Here is an 18,280-nt window from a genome sequence, read left to right as displayed (position 1 = left end):
AATTATGTAGGGTTTGGTCACTCTCTTGCCTGAAGCACAATGGAGATAAAGCTACTGAGATGAAATTGTTGAGGTTGACTAAAGTGGGGACGTACTCTAAGACAGGTTGTGTTCCTCAAAGAAAAGAGGCATAATTTTGATCATGCCTGATAACATGATTTGTACCTATGGCTGCTTGAGTGTATTGGCATGCCCTGAGCATGTGTTGCAAACAGAGGCCATAGACAAAGGAATGCTCAGTCCAGCATCAAAAAACAGACTTAAGCATGAGACAGGCCACAAGGTGCCCAACCCTGCCAAACTGGCAACCAGTACAAATACTCAGTAGCAGAATACTGGGCATCTACATATTTTTTCCATCAGTTTACATGCCCCTAGCTCTTCAGATTCCTAATGAGAGGGCCTATTTTAAGTGAAGATTTTCTGGAAAGGAGATATCCCAGCCTCCTAAGTATTTGTGGATAGTGACCTGTGCTGTGCAGCACAACTAAAAAATATGCATAATCAGACTACTTAGATATACGAGAAAAAACTTCCAAAGCTTTTCTCCTACCAACTTTGTTTGACACTGTAAACAGGATTATCCTGTTTCTGAAAATAAAATTACTACATTCATGCTAGAAATACTGCTGTTGTCACCCCAGGAAGCTGTTTCTAGAAGACAAAATTCCATCAGAAATGCTTCAAGCTTTCAACTGAGCTTTGTCATAAAACTCTGATTATCACATTTATCACAGTATGCTATCAGTTTGCTATAAAACATTAATTGCAGTATCCCTCTTATCTATAAATTCAATGGGATTTTTATATTCTTAGGGATCATACTGAAAATAACTTTTTGTTTACCGCTACTGTCTTTCATAGGTGAAAATACATAAACTATTATATAGCTTAAACTGAAATAAACAACATGCCAACAGCAATATTACAAATATTTATAGAACTCACACCTTGCTAGGACATTTAAGAGGGTTTTCGCCTAGGAACCCCATGCAGCTGTCAAATAGTTTGATGTAGTTTACAGGAGTTTCTCCAACCTGTGCATCTGCTATGTGCTTTACATGTTTCACTACTAGAGATGCCGTATGATTACACTTCCATCCTGGCCTAGTGAGCTAAAGTGTTGCAAGAAAAAAATCAAAGCTTGACTACACAGTTAGTACATGCAGACATACGGACACACACAGGTATAAGATAAATTTACAGCCAAAATTTTCCATGTTGACATTTATCACAGACTCAAAATCACACAGCCACCAACCATAAGATGGAGAGATGCATTTATATGCTGATTATCAAAAGATTAAGATGCTAATACTCAACCAAAAAGGATAAATTACACCTAAATATGCATTGCAGAAGGTTTCTTCCACAGCAGCCCTGTTGTTTTTAGTTTCTCATTTTGAATGGGACATCCTAGGGCAAAGCAGAAACAGCCTTCCCCAACAACATTTGCATAGAAACAGGGACTTTTTCCTGACTATTTCACTTAGAGTACAGAGTGCAAGCAGGCCAACAACAATAACACTTCTTTCCTACAGAGATTAAAGAACAGTGCAAACTTGCAGCAAGGAATGAGGAAGTCTTGCATTTGCCAGGAGAGATGTGTGAAAACAGGTAAATACTTTCTCCTTGCCTCAGAGGGACATGCAAACTTCAACGATGAAAATTTTCTGCTGTTGACACCTACTAACCAGAGAATTGTTAAGCATTACTTTAGTATTACTGCAGCTAGAAACCATACTTATTGCACTGAAATGTGATGCTACATGTTGTACAAACAGGGAAGAGAAAGGAGAAATGAAAAGCCCAAATAAACTGTTAAGTATACATACAAAAGGTACAAGTACACAGATAGTGAAGTACCTGGAAAACAACAAAACTCCACTGATCTGTAAGACTTGACTGTCTTTAACCAGAAAGCTTTAGGCATGAGCAGACCAATTGTTTAAAAATATAACCATTAGATGAAGTGCACCATCCTGCTTTGAAGCCATGTATTTATCTCAACCATGAACTAAAGATGACAGATTGAAAGGAGAGTTAAGAAGGAATGAAAAAGAGCCTTACAAGCAGATATATAAAACCCAGGTTGGACATGATGAGAGAGGTCAGTAGGCAGAAAAATGGATGACACAGTGCAAAAAAGTAATAGGCAAATACAACAACACTGTTGAGGTCAGAGAGGACAGCAGAGTGACTAAGATATACTGAACAAATAACACAAGAGCACAGAAGAAAGTCTGTTTCCATGGACTCTTTCACCACCTAAGCAAAAGCATGTTTCCAATAATAATCTGTCTGATGGTGTTAAATGCCATTTATAAATAAACAAAATTAAGAAAGCAGTGCAGTTACAGATAAATTTAAGCCATGTTAGAGACGTAAAATGGGAGGAGATCAAATGATGACTATAAGTAGCAGTACATGAATTTAGAGATGGGTGGGTTGTCAAAGATGCTTTGTTATTTTATGATGGCAAACACCATAATATAGCAGAGTTGTAAACCAGCAGAGTTGTTATCTTAACTAGAAATTGCATTTTGGGAGAAGGAGGATCAGTACATTGAATTGACAGAAAATTTGACCATTCTTACCTAGAAACCCATTATGTTTAAAACAGGTCCCACTGCAGGTATCAAATTCCAGCAATGATTTCTCATATGCAGTATCAACACGTAACTAATATTTATGATGCAACTGGCAATATTACTTATCACCATCACATGGATGCAGTTTAATTTAATAGGCATTTACGTGAATATTATCTTAATTTTCCATATAAACTAGAAGCATCATTAAGACTTTAACTGGTCAATATTTTAATCCAATTTCGTTTTTAAAATTTAACATTTATACAAAAATTATTTAATTATATTGAATCTTAATGCAACATGTAGCTTTTAAATTTTTTTTCTAAATACTTTTAGCAGCCACTTCATTCCTATCCACAGTAGAGTGAAAAACAATCAATATGCAGTAAATTTATCTAAATCATGAGTGAAATATTTACATTTTGTCAATCTACTATTAGTCTTACTGCTCTCTTCATGTGTGTAGTAGCTGTTAAATGAAGAAAATAAGATTTTCATACTGATATTTTCCCAGGTGGAAATGCTACCGCATTTCATTCTGAAACAACTCTGTACAATCACATAATTAGAATGAAGTCTTGTAAAACCTAAATAAAGATGTGTTTGAAGCTTGACAACAGCTTGACAAGCAACTTTAGCACCTGGTAGATACTTTTTGAAGAAATAATATAGGAAGTGGCATATCTTTATTTAGATAGGTTGTCCTTTTTCCCTTTATTTGTTGCAATGAAATATGTGTTATGAAAATTTTTTATTAAACAATTTCTATCTTTACGGACAAACACATGCTTATTTAGAAACCAGACACCACATGATACCATATGAATTAAAATAAAGATGTTTGCTATTTATCTGCTTCTGCATAGCATATCAGAAGAACCAGTGACTACCAATGCACAGAGTAGTTAAAAATATGGCTGTGTTTCTGTGTTCAAAAGCTGTAGTTGTTAATTTCTGGAGAGACTGTGATACAACAACATATTACAGTATTGTCTAGTTGACAAATTACTTTCCAGATATGTGGTAGGACTTAATGTTACTGTCCTCTTCTCTTTAAAAGGGAAGAAAGGAACTATGGCAGAGGACAGGAAGAAATTATTCTTCTTTTCTGTAAGTTGCCTAATACAGACTCAGGATCAGGTACACTGAATTCAATCAGTATCAGGGAAAAAACTGGAACAAGACTATGAGTAATAAGAAACCTCCTCACCACCCTGATGAAGAGTAAGCGAGGTAAGTGATCTGAGACTTTCTCTAGGATCAAACAATACGTAATTTTATCCTGAGGTTTCCCCACAGATATACTGTATTTTGCATCAAAAAGATTGGAGTAAGCTCCTGCAGGTAATCAAAGCTCTTGACAGCATTGTCACATTTATTACTTTTGTTCTTCATCATCCTGTCCAATTGCTCACATTTCTGCAAATTTCAGCTATTCCAATAACAGAATGTGTATTTTCCTAATACTACTTGATATAAAAAACCCTTTATAATTAACAATCACACAATGCATTTGGCCACTAGATTGAACTTGTGAAAAAAATAATTCCTAGAGATGTACAGACATCTGATAAATTTAAATTTAAGACTAGGGTAACTATATTTAGCTTCTGTTTTAAAAGCACTTACTAGAAGTAAGAGGACACCTTTGTTTTTCAAGCAGGTATCAGTGTCTCTGTCATGCTGAGAGGTAATTGGCATTTATACTTACGTGTGTGTTTACACACTATTACATGCATATATATTCAATATGCATTTGAAATATTTTTGATTGTATATATTTAACCAAAACCCCAAAAGAGACATGTGTAGGTAGATTTTTGGCAGGAATTAATCAGCTTCCAGTGTGACAGATTAGAAATCAACACACATATAGCCAGGAAAGGTGAAGCTATCTTACTTAATAGCTTGCTTTGATGTGCATTTAAACCTACTGTCTGCCATGAAGAAACCCAACACATCATCAAACCTGCCACTGGATTATCACAAACGGCCAACTAGACAAAGCCACAATTGAAAAATAACTACATTTATTATTCTTTCTATATAAAATTCTTTTCATTAATGCTCAGCAACACGCATTTGGCAGCTGAACTGGGTTTTTTTTGAAGCAGCAGTGAACAATGCAATTCACAAAACAAAGATAAGCTCAGTGGTTTCCAGGAAACTGAAAGATGAAAGAATGCAGAGAGAGTCGGACATGGTTTCAAATGAAGAACAAGGGAACTAAGGTCAAAGTGAAACCTAAAAGAAATTCAGCAAGGGCCCAGAAACTGTGGTACAGATACATTTCAGTTGGATTGAAATTTCACAATGCATTTCAACAATGCATACAATACATTCTTGGGCATATTAATTCACTAGGGACAATTTTTTCAAACTAAAGGAGGAGCTCAGATTCCAAAGCCCTTAGTTTCACTACTTCAAGTGTAATATTTAGCAGATTTTATGCGTTTATGTCAAATGTAAATTAGATTAAAGTTTTATCTTCCATCTTTGTTTTGTGAGTTGACTCCCAGATTTAGCTAAGACCATGAAGTCTTACGCGTACATGAGGTTGATTGTAGTGGAGGAATCTGTAAATGTTATAATTTCAGAAGCCAGCACCTAATAAATAGCCTCCTATAGAAATATGATCAATGTATTCATTCCCCTTGAAGAGAAGGTCATTACCATTATACAAATAAATTTAAAGAACCCATTTTGCAGTAGTGAAAAAATACAACATTCTACCATACACACCAAAAAAGGCTAATAGAGTTACCTTTATACCTACTGCAAGTAATGCCCTAACACACAGAGCTAAATTCTGCTCGGTTAAACTATTAATTATTTCCACCTAGGAAGCAAAAACAAAAAATACTTTGTCCAACGGACTTTTTAAAATACATTTTAACATAAGTTCTCTCAGACACTAAATTTGTAAAATACTGTATTTTACAACTATCAGGTATAACCATGCATTCAGAAATAACATTCCTAACTGCTGGAAAATCACCTCCTCTACTCACAACACAGAATTTATTCATAATTTTACATATCAAATTACATAGTGGTTTAGGAAAGAGTAAAGGAGAAATTGAATGTAATGTGAATTTTAAAAACATGAATTTTAAATATACAATTTTAAAGAAAGCCAGAAAAATAACAATGCTAAAAGCTGCACACACGGACTCTTGCCACAAGTGAGAGGCAAATCTCTCACAACCTGCATTTTATAAAGCAGAAATGATAACTTTATCACCAGTCAAAGTAGCCCCTAGAACCATGCCTAGGCATTCCTCTTCTGACATACAGTGAAGAGTGCCACCTACTGAATAAAAACCAGTATTCCAGAAATCATTAAATTATTCTGGAAACGTGCCGTCTATGTACTTACTCCCTTCCTCAACCCAAGCTTTCAGTTTAGTTTTTCATCATGCAGTGTCCTGGCAGAGACCAGATTTGTCAAAATATGACTTTGATATAGAAACAAGGTCCAATGAAAACCGCATATAAGTCACCTGATTTAAGAAAAAAAATTATTCAATTATGTTGCATTAAAAAGAAAAAAAAAAAAGCACTCTTTTTCTAAGGCTGTTCTTTTTTCACACAAGAAAGTGTATCTTTTTTATATATTTTACTGTACTGTTAGAAGGAAATAACTACTTGCATTCAGACCTGAACACTTCTTTACTTTCACTGACAACTGAAGTACCTCACAAAGGACCACATACATATTTCACATCCACATGCCATGATCTCAGTCATGCTACAGAGCAGCAACTGATAAGAAGACACAGTGTGTCCCCCTAAAGAAGCCCTACCAGGTACTGCATAGCAGGCAGCAATGCTACACATTGGTGCAGGTGACATTCTGTATTTATAAACACTGTAAATTGGCATTACAGTCTATCAATTTAGAGTTTTAAATACACACAATCTAGTCAAGGAAAAATGTGTGGTATATTGCAAGAGTCTGCATGTAATGTGATACCAAACAAAACTGCTGTAACCCAACCAAGATTTGGAACTGATCCATTTATACACAAAATATTTGAATGAGTCAGCAACCCACTGCATTTCCCAGGCCTGCTGCAGACTATCAGACAATTCCCAGACGTACTTCCTCAGATTGTGCTTGCCTCATGAACAAGGTCAGTAGTGACAAAAAGTGATATAAAGGTCAATGAATAGAAAAATATGACAATATGCAGACTTACTTTATCTGATTACCCATTAACCTACTCAATATACTGAAGTTCACAGATTTCCCCTATTTATTTGTCTCTCTCTTTTAACTGTTTAATATAACAGAGTAGTGTATTAAAATGAAGTACTACTATTTTTTTGGTACTATGAATAAATAAGAATTAAATATGCTGCCTTACTGTAGTCACACACACAAGTGAACAGCCTCTAAAACAATCATTGTTTCCTTGTCTGAAGTCTTTGTTCCCATACTCCATATATACTCCAGCACTGCCAGAATAAACCTTGTTTATGTAGAGAGTGGCTGAAGTTTTGCAACTATAGCAATGGTGCTATAAGCAATTGAGATTACACCACTGTGGTTATGCTGCCACCTAAATCTCAAAGCTTTTGATCTGCACTGGAGATCCCTTTCTGAGGGGGATAAAAGATAACAGGAACAGTATTTTGATTATCTCTGATTATTGTGGAGAGTAATCCTACTGCTGAATAAAGACCTCCAAGAGAAAAAGGTAGGCTACGTGGATTTTTGGTCTGTCACAACAAACTTATACATTTATGTTTTTCTTACTACGTGAAAAACTCTAAAATCAGCTACACACAATGTAGTGATAATAAAGAAAGATTACCACAGTAACTTAGTGTATATAACATTCCCATCAGACCTGGTCCTTTAAGGGACACTGAAGTACATGAGCCATTAAGAAATCCTTCTAGGATATATTTATATATTATTGTTTATGCTATGCCCCTCTGGGGAGGAAGAAAGAAGGATAATGTCTTTGACTTTGAAAGACCCTGTATTAAAGGTAAGCATGCATCACAACTGAAAAAAACCATTTCCCAGATTAAGAATAATTATTTGAGACTCTTGCCTGCAAAGTTTCCAGACCAAGGGAAGAAAAATACCATAAAAATAGGAAACTTACAAGATTTCTCTCTAGGGATTCCAGCTGATAATCTATTTCTTTCAGACGATTCTGTTGATCACGTTTTTCCTTATTGTCTCGCAGAACTTTTTCACCTGGAACTGTTTCTAGGCTTCTGTTTGCATAAACCAGAGACTCCTGAGAAATGAACAGATAGAAGTTAAACACGACTTTATATTGCTTCATAGACAGATGAGGGTTCTTTTGATTTCTATTAAGAGAACACTGAAATGCTTAGAATAATATGGCAGTGTCAAATTCTGTAAATGCATAGTTTTCATTATGTACATTTTCAAGTACAATAGCTAACCATCAGGCTAGACGCATTTCAGCAGAAGAATTCTCACCCTTTGCATTTTAAGACAAATTTCTTAGTCTCCAGAGCTAACACTTGGATGCTGAATCTCTACTACAACAATTAAAAAGCTCTGAGAATAGGGGTGAGTGAATGACTGGTTCAAAGCTTGCTCCTATTAACCACACTGGGATCAGAATTAAGCCAGAAGGAAAAGTAAGAACTGAGCTGAAATGACAATAGCTTTTGTTTTGATTCTGAAGTTTGTATCAGTCCCACATACATTCAGGTATTGGCGAAACTGCAAAGCTATGTTGCAATCAGAAAAAAACAGAGCTTTCTCTTGCAAACCAAAGATCCTATAGAAAAATCCAATAGTGGCAGAGGTAAAAAATCCTAAGCAAAAAACCTTCTCCCATCTTGATAATCAATTTAACCCAAAGGGACATGAGCAGCCATAGAATAAAAAAATACTCTATTCATTCTTACTTTCAGAAGCAGCTCAAGAAATTTTAATAGGCACACAAGGAAAATAATTCCAAGTAGTATGTCTAACTGGAAAGAAAAACAACCTTCGCAATTCGACATCCAACAGAAAATTTCTCAGCTACAATATACAAAAAAACTGTATCTATAAACAACTTTTTCTAACCATCAAGCATATCTATGAGTTCTGACATTTAAATGAAACTATTAGTTGCCTGAAAATAAACTTATTTTAATACAGTAAAAATTTTTGAATATATATTTACAATCAGCAATAGTTGGCAGTACCACAATGACAGTAAATTTTCCTGTAACAGACGATCATATTTTCTGCTTCTTTCTGCATTGCTTTCAAAATTATTCATAACAATCTATTTGATATTTGACCACTCTGGAGCATTAAGCTACTGCTTTCTCTAAGTAGTTCTTACAGCCTCACTTCTCTCATCCCTGAATAGTAACTGACAGAAACTCACATAATATGAGTAAAGTCAAAGCTTTCCCCACTTACTAATTTTTTAACATTTTTCTCAAGATATCATGAAATAAATGTAGAAAGTATTATATCAAGGAAAACTTTTTATTGTCAATGTTTCACATACTTCAGAATATGTTATATTTCAATTATATAGCACATGTACATAGTAGAAGACCTTTTGAGATTACTTCATCTTTCATCTCTTTAGATCTGTAGAAAATAAGACTGTTAAACATTTTACATAAGGGAAAATACAAATACTTAGCAACAGCCAAAGCTGTAACAAACATAATGCCAAACAGAAATATGCAGTATTTGAAATATCTATAGTTATTTGTTGCACTCCCTTTTCTCCAAATTTTATAAATAAATAATAACAAAATCCCACCTAATGAATCTTCTTAAGGGATAAAACTGGCTGATCAGCTCATTAACCTGCTTCTAACCATGCTCTTGAAACAGAGATATCTGTGAAATTCATCTGTTTTGGTGAAGCGCAGGCATAGAGCATAGGCTATCAAGGAGTTCATTGATTGAAAAATTAGTGTATCTTGTGAATTTTGAGCATTTATTTAGTCTTAAACTGTTAACTATAGTCTACTTCTATAATAGGAAAAGGGAATATTTTCCTGATAAAAATCCCCAATCCGTTATGAAAGAACTCCTCACGGTAATACACAATAATATCTGTAGGCTTGGTTGTCTTAAAAGATAAGTAATGTTGTGTATTACCGTGAGGAGTTCTTTAAACACCATCTTCATTTGCTTTAGTTTTCAGGTAGCTTCCCAGTCTTTCAAGCTGGTAACTGTACTCATCACACACAGTCTTACACTTCATATTCTCCAGTCTATCGTTTTCCTGTTTCTTTCAGGATTACATTCAACTTAATTTATTCTTCCTCAAAAATATTAAGTAAGACAGAAGCATTTTTAAATATTTAGTTTATTTGGCACCAGAGCAAAGAAATTTTTCAGAGAGAAACACAGTTCTGATGAGAGACATTTCCATGTAAAAGAGAACATTAGTCATGGAAAAGCATTCTTAATCCAGCTGGACTCCTTGTACAAAAAGAGGAACACGTCTGCTCCCCTGTTACAGCTCAGCTATGGTACTGCAGGACAATTAAAGGCACTATTAAATATTTCAGAGTGAAAGAATAGTTCCTATATCCTGTCAAAGCATCCATCAGTGGCAAAAAGTACATCTCCCACTGAGACAACAGTGACTAGGTATCTGCATTTTCAAAGTTATATCTAATGCAATTCTTAGAAGAAAAAGAATTTGCAGCTTCATAATATGCTACCCTAAGCTAATTCTAAATTAAAATCACAGAACTACAAAGCCTTTTATATGCTGCAAAACAAAAGGCAACTGCTTTTCACTAATGAAAGGTAACAAGGAATTAACTACCTCTTTTTGGTTGTTAGGTTTAATATTACTCAAAAAAGATAATATGTTACTCTTCAATTAGCATACACCTAAATGCAAGTTTCTATTCAAATACTTCTGGGCTATTACCTGAAAGGAAGCAACAAAGATAACTTGGACAAACACTTCCAAACAGAACATTCATTATCACAGGCAAGTCACGTTAACTTCAAGCTGATGCCTTGTAACATTGAACACAAGCTCAGGCAATCATTGGCAAGCTCAGAGTAACAACTGCATTTGTTAGGTGACTACCAGCGAGGGGGAGGTGCTTTTTCACACATTAGATCCCAGCTGGTAAATGATCAACATCAAAATGTGACTCCTCTGGAACTGAGCTACAGAAAATACTACTAGAGGTAAAACAGAACCTCACATTCAGAAAGAAGCCAGCAAAAAAAATGACATTAAAGTGCCCTTATAAAAGCGAAAAAGAACAAACCCACAGGTATTTTCGCCTTTCAAAGAGATGTTTCTCATACCCTGGTAACTGAAAACAGTTTTGCCAATGAATATTTTTACAGATATTCTCCAATATACCAGTTCTGGCCATAAAATGAAAATATTACAGAAGAAAATAAGCTTTGTGCAAATAAGTGCAAAATAAGAAGTAGGGTTTTTTAATTTAAACCCCATTATAGTCGAGGCAACAGTACCAGGGCATGGGATAAATAGGAGTCTTCTAACTACAATATTCAAACAATCATTTCTCAAGGCTGAGACCTTGATTCTTAATCTTCAAGTCTCAATATTGCTGGCAAGGGAAAAAGACAAAGGCCATTAAAAACAAGGGACATAAAATTTCAATCTATCTTCTAGAGTCTTTAACACTGCTTATCGGTCATTGCCTTATCCTTCAGATCGTAAGTGAACAGGCACTTTTGGAAACCTGAGACAAGAAGAAACTTAATTCTAATTCCCAAAGGTAAACTGTCATAAATAATTTGTTTCTATGCTGAAAAAACCACCCCCATGCAGTTAAAAATGTGAGAGTTACCAATTTCTGAACATGAAGTATCTTGGAAGTATGGAATCAATAACTGCTAAAAACAAGACAGTTCTTGAATTAAATATGACTCAAAATAGCAACAAATTATTTTTCCGTTGTTTTCTATAGCTAAAATTTCTCACTTCATTCCTTAATACATATACTTTAGGAATAAATAGAAGATTCTAAAGAAAAATGCAAAAGATACAAATACAGATATATGCTATATTGATCTCAACACACACTTGAAACAAAATATCTGCAGATGAGCCCTGTTCTTTAACCTACCTGGTAAGTCTGGCTTGGTGATTTTGAGCTAGAGCTGGAAAGTGCAGAAAACTCCCCATCAGATAGTAGTACTTGGAGCTTATTGTCTATCTCATTCAGGACATGAAATTCCATTGTTTCAGGTGTGTACCCTTCTCCTGGTGCCAGCCAGCCAGATACACTCCCCTGTTGAAAGACACAGAAAATACTTAAGCCTCATTTGCAAAGGAAACCTTAAGGGTAGTTACATAACAAGTTTATTTATTTTTCAGATAAAGCATACTTAATAATAAAATGTACATTTTCATCCATCTCAGCATATAGCTAAAATCTCCCAATATTCATGTATCTGGCACACTTGAGAGCAGCTATGGGCAAAATAAGTAGAGATATTCATACAGTCATCGTTTTTAAACATAACCAAGGAGCAACTTAAATGGACAACCACTTTCCATCTGATAAAGGAATCAAAAAGTGAGAAAGCCTAACCAAAACTAGGCTTGGAATGAAACTGCACAGGTTCATGCTACAGCAGAAACCACCTGGAGCCAAATCTCAAATGGAAGGTATGAGATGTAATATGACATTTGCAAAGTACCACCAAAGAAGAAAACAAAGCATTCACAGGAAATCAAAGGAACTGCTCTGAGGTCAGTAGCTGCCATCCTTCTAGAGCCCCTATATGTTATCACAGAAACTCTGGGAGAGACAGAAAGCTGAGTTCTTTTCCTGATCATGATTTACATGACTTTTTCCTCTTGATAGCAGTTAACACCTGAATAACACATACAAATAATATACTCCCACTACATACAGTTGCATATTATGAGTGAGCTAGGCCACTTAACCCAAGCAAATGAGCTCATACCCACAGACAGATGCAGGTTCTCCACAGCAACTTGGCACTCCTGCCTCACACTCAGGGAAGCAAGTCTGCACAACTCCCATTCACTGGGTATGAGAGTAGCAGATTACATCTCTGTCCTGACCACAATGAAACACCAGATAGGACCTTAGAAGAGCAAGGATGTGTGGAAGGACATGAGTGTATTGCTGATTTCCTTTCTTTTTCCTACCAGAATAGGACCAGCACCTTGCCCTAAGACTCTAACATCTGTCTTGCAAGAAATTCATGTCCACCATTTGTTTCCAGCTTCCAGACTAGTCCTCTGGCTATTCAAGCAGTTGCATCCATCCAAGAGGAGGAAGTATCAGCTTTCAATTACAATACCACTGCTATGAGGTAATTCGTGGTTCCTCCCCATTACCATAAAGCACACTAGTTGCAAAAATGTAAAAAATTTTTACCCCAAACACCTGTCATAAATTATCTTCATAATAAATGCAAAAAAAAAAAAAAAAAAAAAAAAAACAAGAGGAAGAAAAAAAGAGAATCCAGAGTAAGTCATCCTTTTTGTGACACAAAATCACAAAGTTCTAATGCTTTCTCATACAAGTATGATGAGACACAACTAATGAGCCTGATCAGACCTGAGCTGACTCCAAAAGAGCCACTGACAAATGTCTTAGATGCTTGCCAGCTTTGTGGAAACATCTCTTCAGGTGAGACAGTGACCACCAAAACATAAGTACTCAGCATGGTACTACATTTGTGTCAGGTGAACCATCCCCTAATCAGAGAATGAAGATCACAGTGCAAAAACACAGAAATGCCACTACAGGAGTCCAGTAAGATGTAACCAGGCTCATTAGCTACAGCTCAGTGTCTCTACCCCATACTCCAAATACCCAAATTACCCCAGTAGTAGTTTTACTCCAGGGTGAAATGGACTCACACATTCTCTTTTGTATTTTCAAGATGGCTTTGCTTGGAAAATAAGCTTCTGTCCTGTCAATGTTTCCTGTGTGTTAACTCAGAACAATACTTTTATAACAGCATAGTGCTTTCTGTAGAACATCTGAAACAAATTATAGCCCTGCAGCTTCGGCTTTGACAATTAGATTAGCATGAATATGTGAACTTCTAAAATATTTTAAACACTCATAAAACATTCTTTCAAAAAGTGAGAAGTGCAGTTTGGATATTTGGCATATATAGTAGTACAAGTCAAATGAAGCTATTTAATCCACATTACTGCATACAGAGGAATTCATACAGCATAACCAGATCTGCCTTGATTGACAGCCTCCAAAATATTACTTCAGCCAATGTGATTGCACCAGCTTTTTAAAAATCAGAATAAAATAAGATGAAAGAGGCCATCAAGTGGATAGTTACCTGGGCCAGCTTGAAGCTGTCTAGATTATTCATTAGCTGATAATTTCCTCATGATCTTTGTTATGAAGCAGCCACAGGAAATGCCTTACCCATAATAAAATTCAAATGTGGGAGAGGAAGAATCCATCACCAGACTAGACAGGTCCAAGTAACTATTATCCTTTCTTTTACTCTACTTTGATAGCAGAATTAAGAGCTTTTTTCTTTAAAGAAATTATCTAGTACAGACTAGAGTACTAGATGCAAGCATAAACTACTATTCTTGTCCACGTTATCAAGAACATACAGCAACACACATGTCCTGTGAGATGATCTACTTCGTATCTAATAATAACAGTAAAATCTCTATGGACGTAGAGACACGACAACATGATAGTGACATGTGCCAAATACAAAATGTGGACAAATGTTACACTTTTCCATTGCCTTGATGCCTTGAGAATTGGTGCAAAAAAAGGTGCATGTGGTTAGTTGGAATTTGCATTAGCTATTCTGCATAAATGCCTCTATATTTTGTGACAGACACTAGCTTAAAGAGAAAGAAAACCTAGCAACTACACATATTGAGAGACTACTTTTGCAATCAGTAAAACAATTTTTTTTAAAAAGCCACTATTCCCTAGGTTGGAAAGCTATGCTTACTAACAGAAGGTTGTTTAAAACATCTTCAGATCTTTAAATGATGACATTTATCAAATTGAAGACCATCTCCTGGGAACAATGATTGGTGGGACACTCAAATACACTTTGTTACCCTCCATGAGGATTATTTTTACCCACTTCAGCTCCTGCTATTCACTGAAGTATGCACACTGTTTAACAATATTATGTTAAAGCATAGATGTCTAATGCTAAGCAAACTTTATATATTTTTAAGAGAGAGTGAGATGGAAGCCACAGAAAGATGTCACGTTATCTTTCTAAATGGACACATAAGCTTCATAAATGTGTATTCCCCAATTGCTGCAATTTGAAGTCCATTTATCAGTCGTCAAAAACCTGTTGTTGGGAGTTTTTTGCAAGCAGTTGCTGGCCTTTCTCCCTGAGACTACAGCACTAACCACTCAGATTGATACTTCACAACTTCACATTTTATGCAAAGAAAATAGGTGATTTTCTCCAAGTGTAGTTCTAAGGTTCCTTCCTTCTCTTTTAGGTTCTGCTGTTAGTAAAATTAGCAAAGAAACCAATGAGAATTCTTTTTGGAGACAAATCCAACAGGATTTGTCCGTCTTCTCTCTCATATCTCAGTAGGGTACTTCATGGTAGGACTAAGATCAAATTTAGATTTACTGTAAAAATAAGCCAAATACTACAGGACGGTACAGATTAAATTTGTCATACCTCAAAATCTTGCAATTCACTTCCATCTTCTGTATCTTTCAGTAGTTCAATTAGCCTTCTCCTTTCTCCCTCAAGCATAACAAACTGGTTTCCTGAATCCTTTGCTAGCTGAAATATTTACAAAAAGAAAAAAACCCATACTTCAGAACTCCACTAGCTCAAACAGCACCAAAACAAAGTTTTTAAACTCTATGAAATTAACACCCAAATCTTGTTTATTTCCATGATACAAATTATCACTCTGACAGAAAAATACAGCAGCCTACATACAATAAATTTATAATCTTATCTTAGTCTTTGATATAGTGGGGAGGCAAATATTGTTCACTGGATGAAAAATCGTGATAGCAACTATGTCCTCACAGGAAAAAGAAAGCAGGAAAATAAATCAAGGGATGTATTTTCTGACAAAGAGCACTTCCATGCAGGCTACACATGAACAACCTGTATATCTATCCCTTATTTATGCAAAAAAGGACATAAACATCCTTTAACTTAACAGTAAATACTTTTTTTTAAAGTCTTAGGATATTGCCCTTAAAACAAGCTATGCACAAGCACAAACAGAACAATTCAGTTTCCAGTACTCTTCAGCAAGTACACAGAAACAGTATTATCCCAACCAATATGAGCACCCAAGTTGAGAACTACCTAATTCAGCACTCTGCCATAAATAACAGTTTTAACAGAAAGATAATTTTTTTAATTTATGCCTAATTAGTTTTAAATCTCCTGATTTAAAAAAAAAGCCTGTCTTCAAAAGTATTTATAGATTAATTTTCAGCTAATATTTAAAAATATGTTACTGGTTTTATGCTTTAATGCTTACCTCAATGTTCTTTTTAATGAAATGCTGGCTGGTTTTGGTCTTGCTATGCGTTTTTTCTGCTGTTTTTTCTGTTTCTAATTCACTTGGACAATCTGATGTTTGAGGAAGAAAAGTTGCTACATTATAATAATTCATATTCTGATTCAACAAGAGCTGTAATAACATCAATCCCATTCAAATCTTTAGCAAACATATAAAGTCAATAGACAAACTTTTTGTATGGTGTTTTCATTATTTATGTAAATAATATTGTTATATTTAAAACATACTATTGCCAAAATCTAATTTCATTTTCAACTTTTTATGAGATCACTCATTGTTACAAAGGCTAAAATACTTTTGGATTTCTGACCTCAAAAATGTTAAACATGGTGGCCTTAAAAGCCACAGCATTCCTTCAAACCCTATCATCGTTGCAGTTTTCTCATCATTACAAAACCAGACAATAATTTTTTTGAAAACCACAGAACTATCTGGAGACGTATCAAGTACATTTTTCTAAATAAAACAGCTGAAAAACAGATGATATAGTTGATATTATTATAACACAGCTTATAAAACAAATTTCATCAAAAAATGAAACTCATCATAGAGCTGTAAATCTATTAAACAGAAACATGATATTCTAATAACAATGGATTTCTATCCATGACAGAAAAAAAGGCTTGTATTCTGTTTTTCAGAGACTTCTACCATGCTTAAAATAACAATTCCTTTATGAACAGCAAATATTTGTCACATTAAATAATCAGTCTAAGAAAATATAATCAACTTCTAAATCTCAATAACTACTTCAAAAGCAGGCATGGTAGTTTTTGCTTTTCTGGAAAGCAAATGAATTTGACATGTTAGAAGAAAGGCTGTGAAAGTTTATAGGGAAGTAACTCTTTATCAGAGTGAATAGAATGAAAGCAAACTCCCAACGATATGATATAAATTCCATGGACACTCAAACCTTAAAGGACTGAGGTGTTAGATCTGACCAAGAAACCCCCTCACAGTTCAAATGCACAACTGTTCACTGAAAGCATCCTAAGCTTTCTTTACCAGGCAACATCATGAATATGTCAAGGAACTGGATCATTTAGGATCAGGAATTTAACAATATAAAATGACAAGTTGCATCCTGAAACGAGAAGAACTCACCAAACACCAATATAATACACATATTACTTTTAAGCTATATCTTTCACTTGACTGTAGAATAGCATTTTTGAGAGGGAGCTATCATAGAGAACATCTCAGAACATTTAAGTAAAGAAGGGACAGACATGGATCATTGACACAAAGAACACACTGAAGATTGCCATGGGTAATTAAAAAAGAGATTCCACCTCAAAAAATTTTGCATATGCATTTTGGTAGATTTGGCACATATTTCAAAGATTTGGTACAAATCTTGATGAGACTGATAAAGTAATAGCATAAAACTAGTGCATACATTCTTCTTCACAAGCTCCTCTTGTTCAGGGTCTGCCTTTATGACAGCTGTGACACAGAAAAGCAACTGAAACAGTAAGTCTTAGCTTACTGACACGACATCAAAAGCCTCCAGCAGAAATAGTAAAAGTAATTTAAAGCAATATATTGCTCAGAAGCTGTAAGCGATCTCTACTTCATTCCCAAAGTAGGAACATGCAGAACATCTCAAAATAGTGCAAGTGATAGCAGCTCCCAACCATGCCTGTATTGGAAACTCCAGAAGGCAGTGCTGTACTGAATACTGGTATGAATGAAATGAAACCTGCCATTGCTACTCAAGGGCACTCCAGCACAACTCAGAAATTTTGAACGAGGAAGCTGAGGGTCAAGCTTCGTTTTAAGGGAGGAATAAAAACACATGGTAGAAAGACAGAAATGAAAAGCTCCAGCCCACAAAGTTAAGGTCACATACTGGTGAACAAAGACAAGTGGTAAGATGATAAAGGAGCTGAGGTCCATGTTTAAAATGAAAACATGCAGTCACATTCTACAAACTGCAGAGATATTGCTGCCATCTATGCTTCAGCCTTGAAGAATGCACTTTTATTTTGTCTTTGTCATCTTAGCCAGTCACCAGGAAGATCGATTCCTTCTGTTTACATAGAATGCTAGTTGACAAAGAAATAAACAATTGCAGCTGATAGCAGTGGCATCTGAAGCTATTATTCTTATATCACAACACATGTGTAAAGTTACTCAACCACACAAACTTGAATTTCAAATAGGGAA

General features: G+C 35.2%; 1 protein-coding gene across 3 annotated transcripts in view; it reads right to left on the bottom strand.

Annotated features, from left to right (window-relative positions):
* The window catches only part of FSIP1 (fibrous sheath interacting protein 1), a 70,163-nt gene that overhangs the window by 43,778 nt on the left and 8,105 nt on the right, over positions 1 to 18,280 (bottom strand). For all 3 annotated transcript variants that reach the window (XM_017742079.1, XM_017742080.1, XM_017742081.1), the window contains exons 7-10: positions 16,070 to 16,161; positions 15,241 to 15,348; positions 11,679 to 11,843; positions 7,715 to 7,852 (exon numbers count right to left, since the gene is read on the bottom strand). In XM_017742079.1, the coding sequence (XP_017597568.1) occupies positions 7,715 to 7,852; positions 11,679 to 11,843; positions 15,241 to 15,348; positions 16,070 to 16,161 (503 nt within the window). The remainder of the gene's footprint in view (positions 1 to 7,714; positions 7,853 to 11,678; positions 11,844 to 15,240; positions 15,349 to 16,069; positions 16,162 to 18,280) is intronic.

Source organism: Corvus brachyrhynchos, unplaced genomic scaffold, assembly GCF_000691975.1.
Source record: "Corvus brachyrhynchos isolate BGI_N302 unplaced genomic scaffold, ASM69197v1 scaffold115, whole genome shotgun sequence".
In the NCBI taxonomy this organism is placed as follows: Eukaryota; Metazoa; Chordata; class Aves; order Passeriformes; family Corvidae; genus Corvus; species Corvus brachyrhynchos.
Note: the sequence above shows the minus strand (reverse complement) of the source record. Positions and strands in the feature narration are given on the sequence as shown.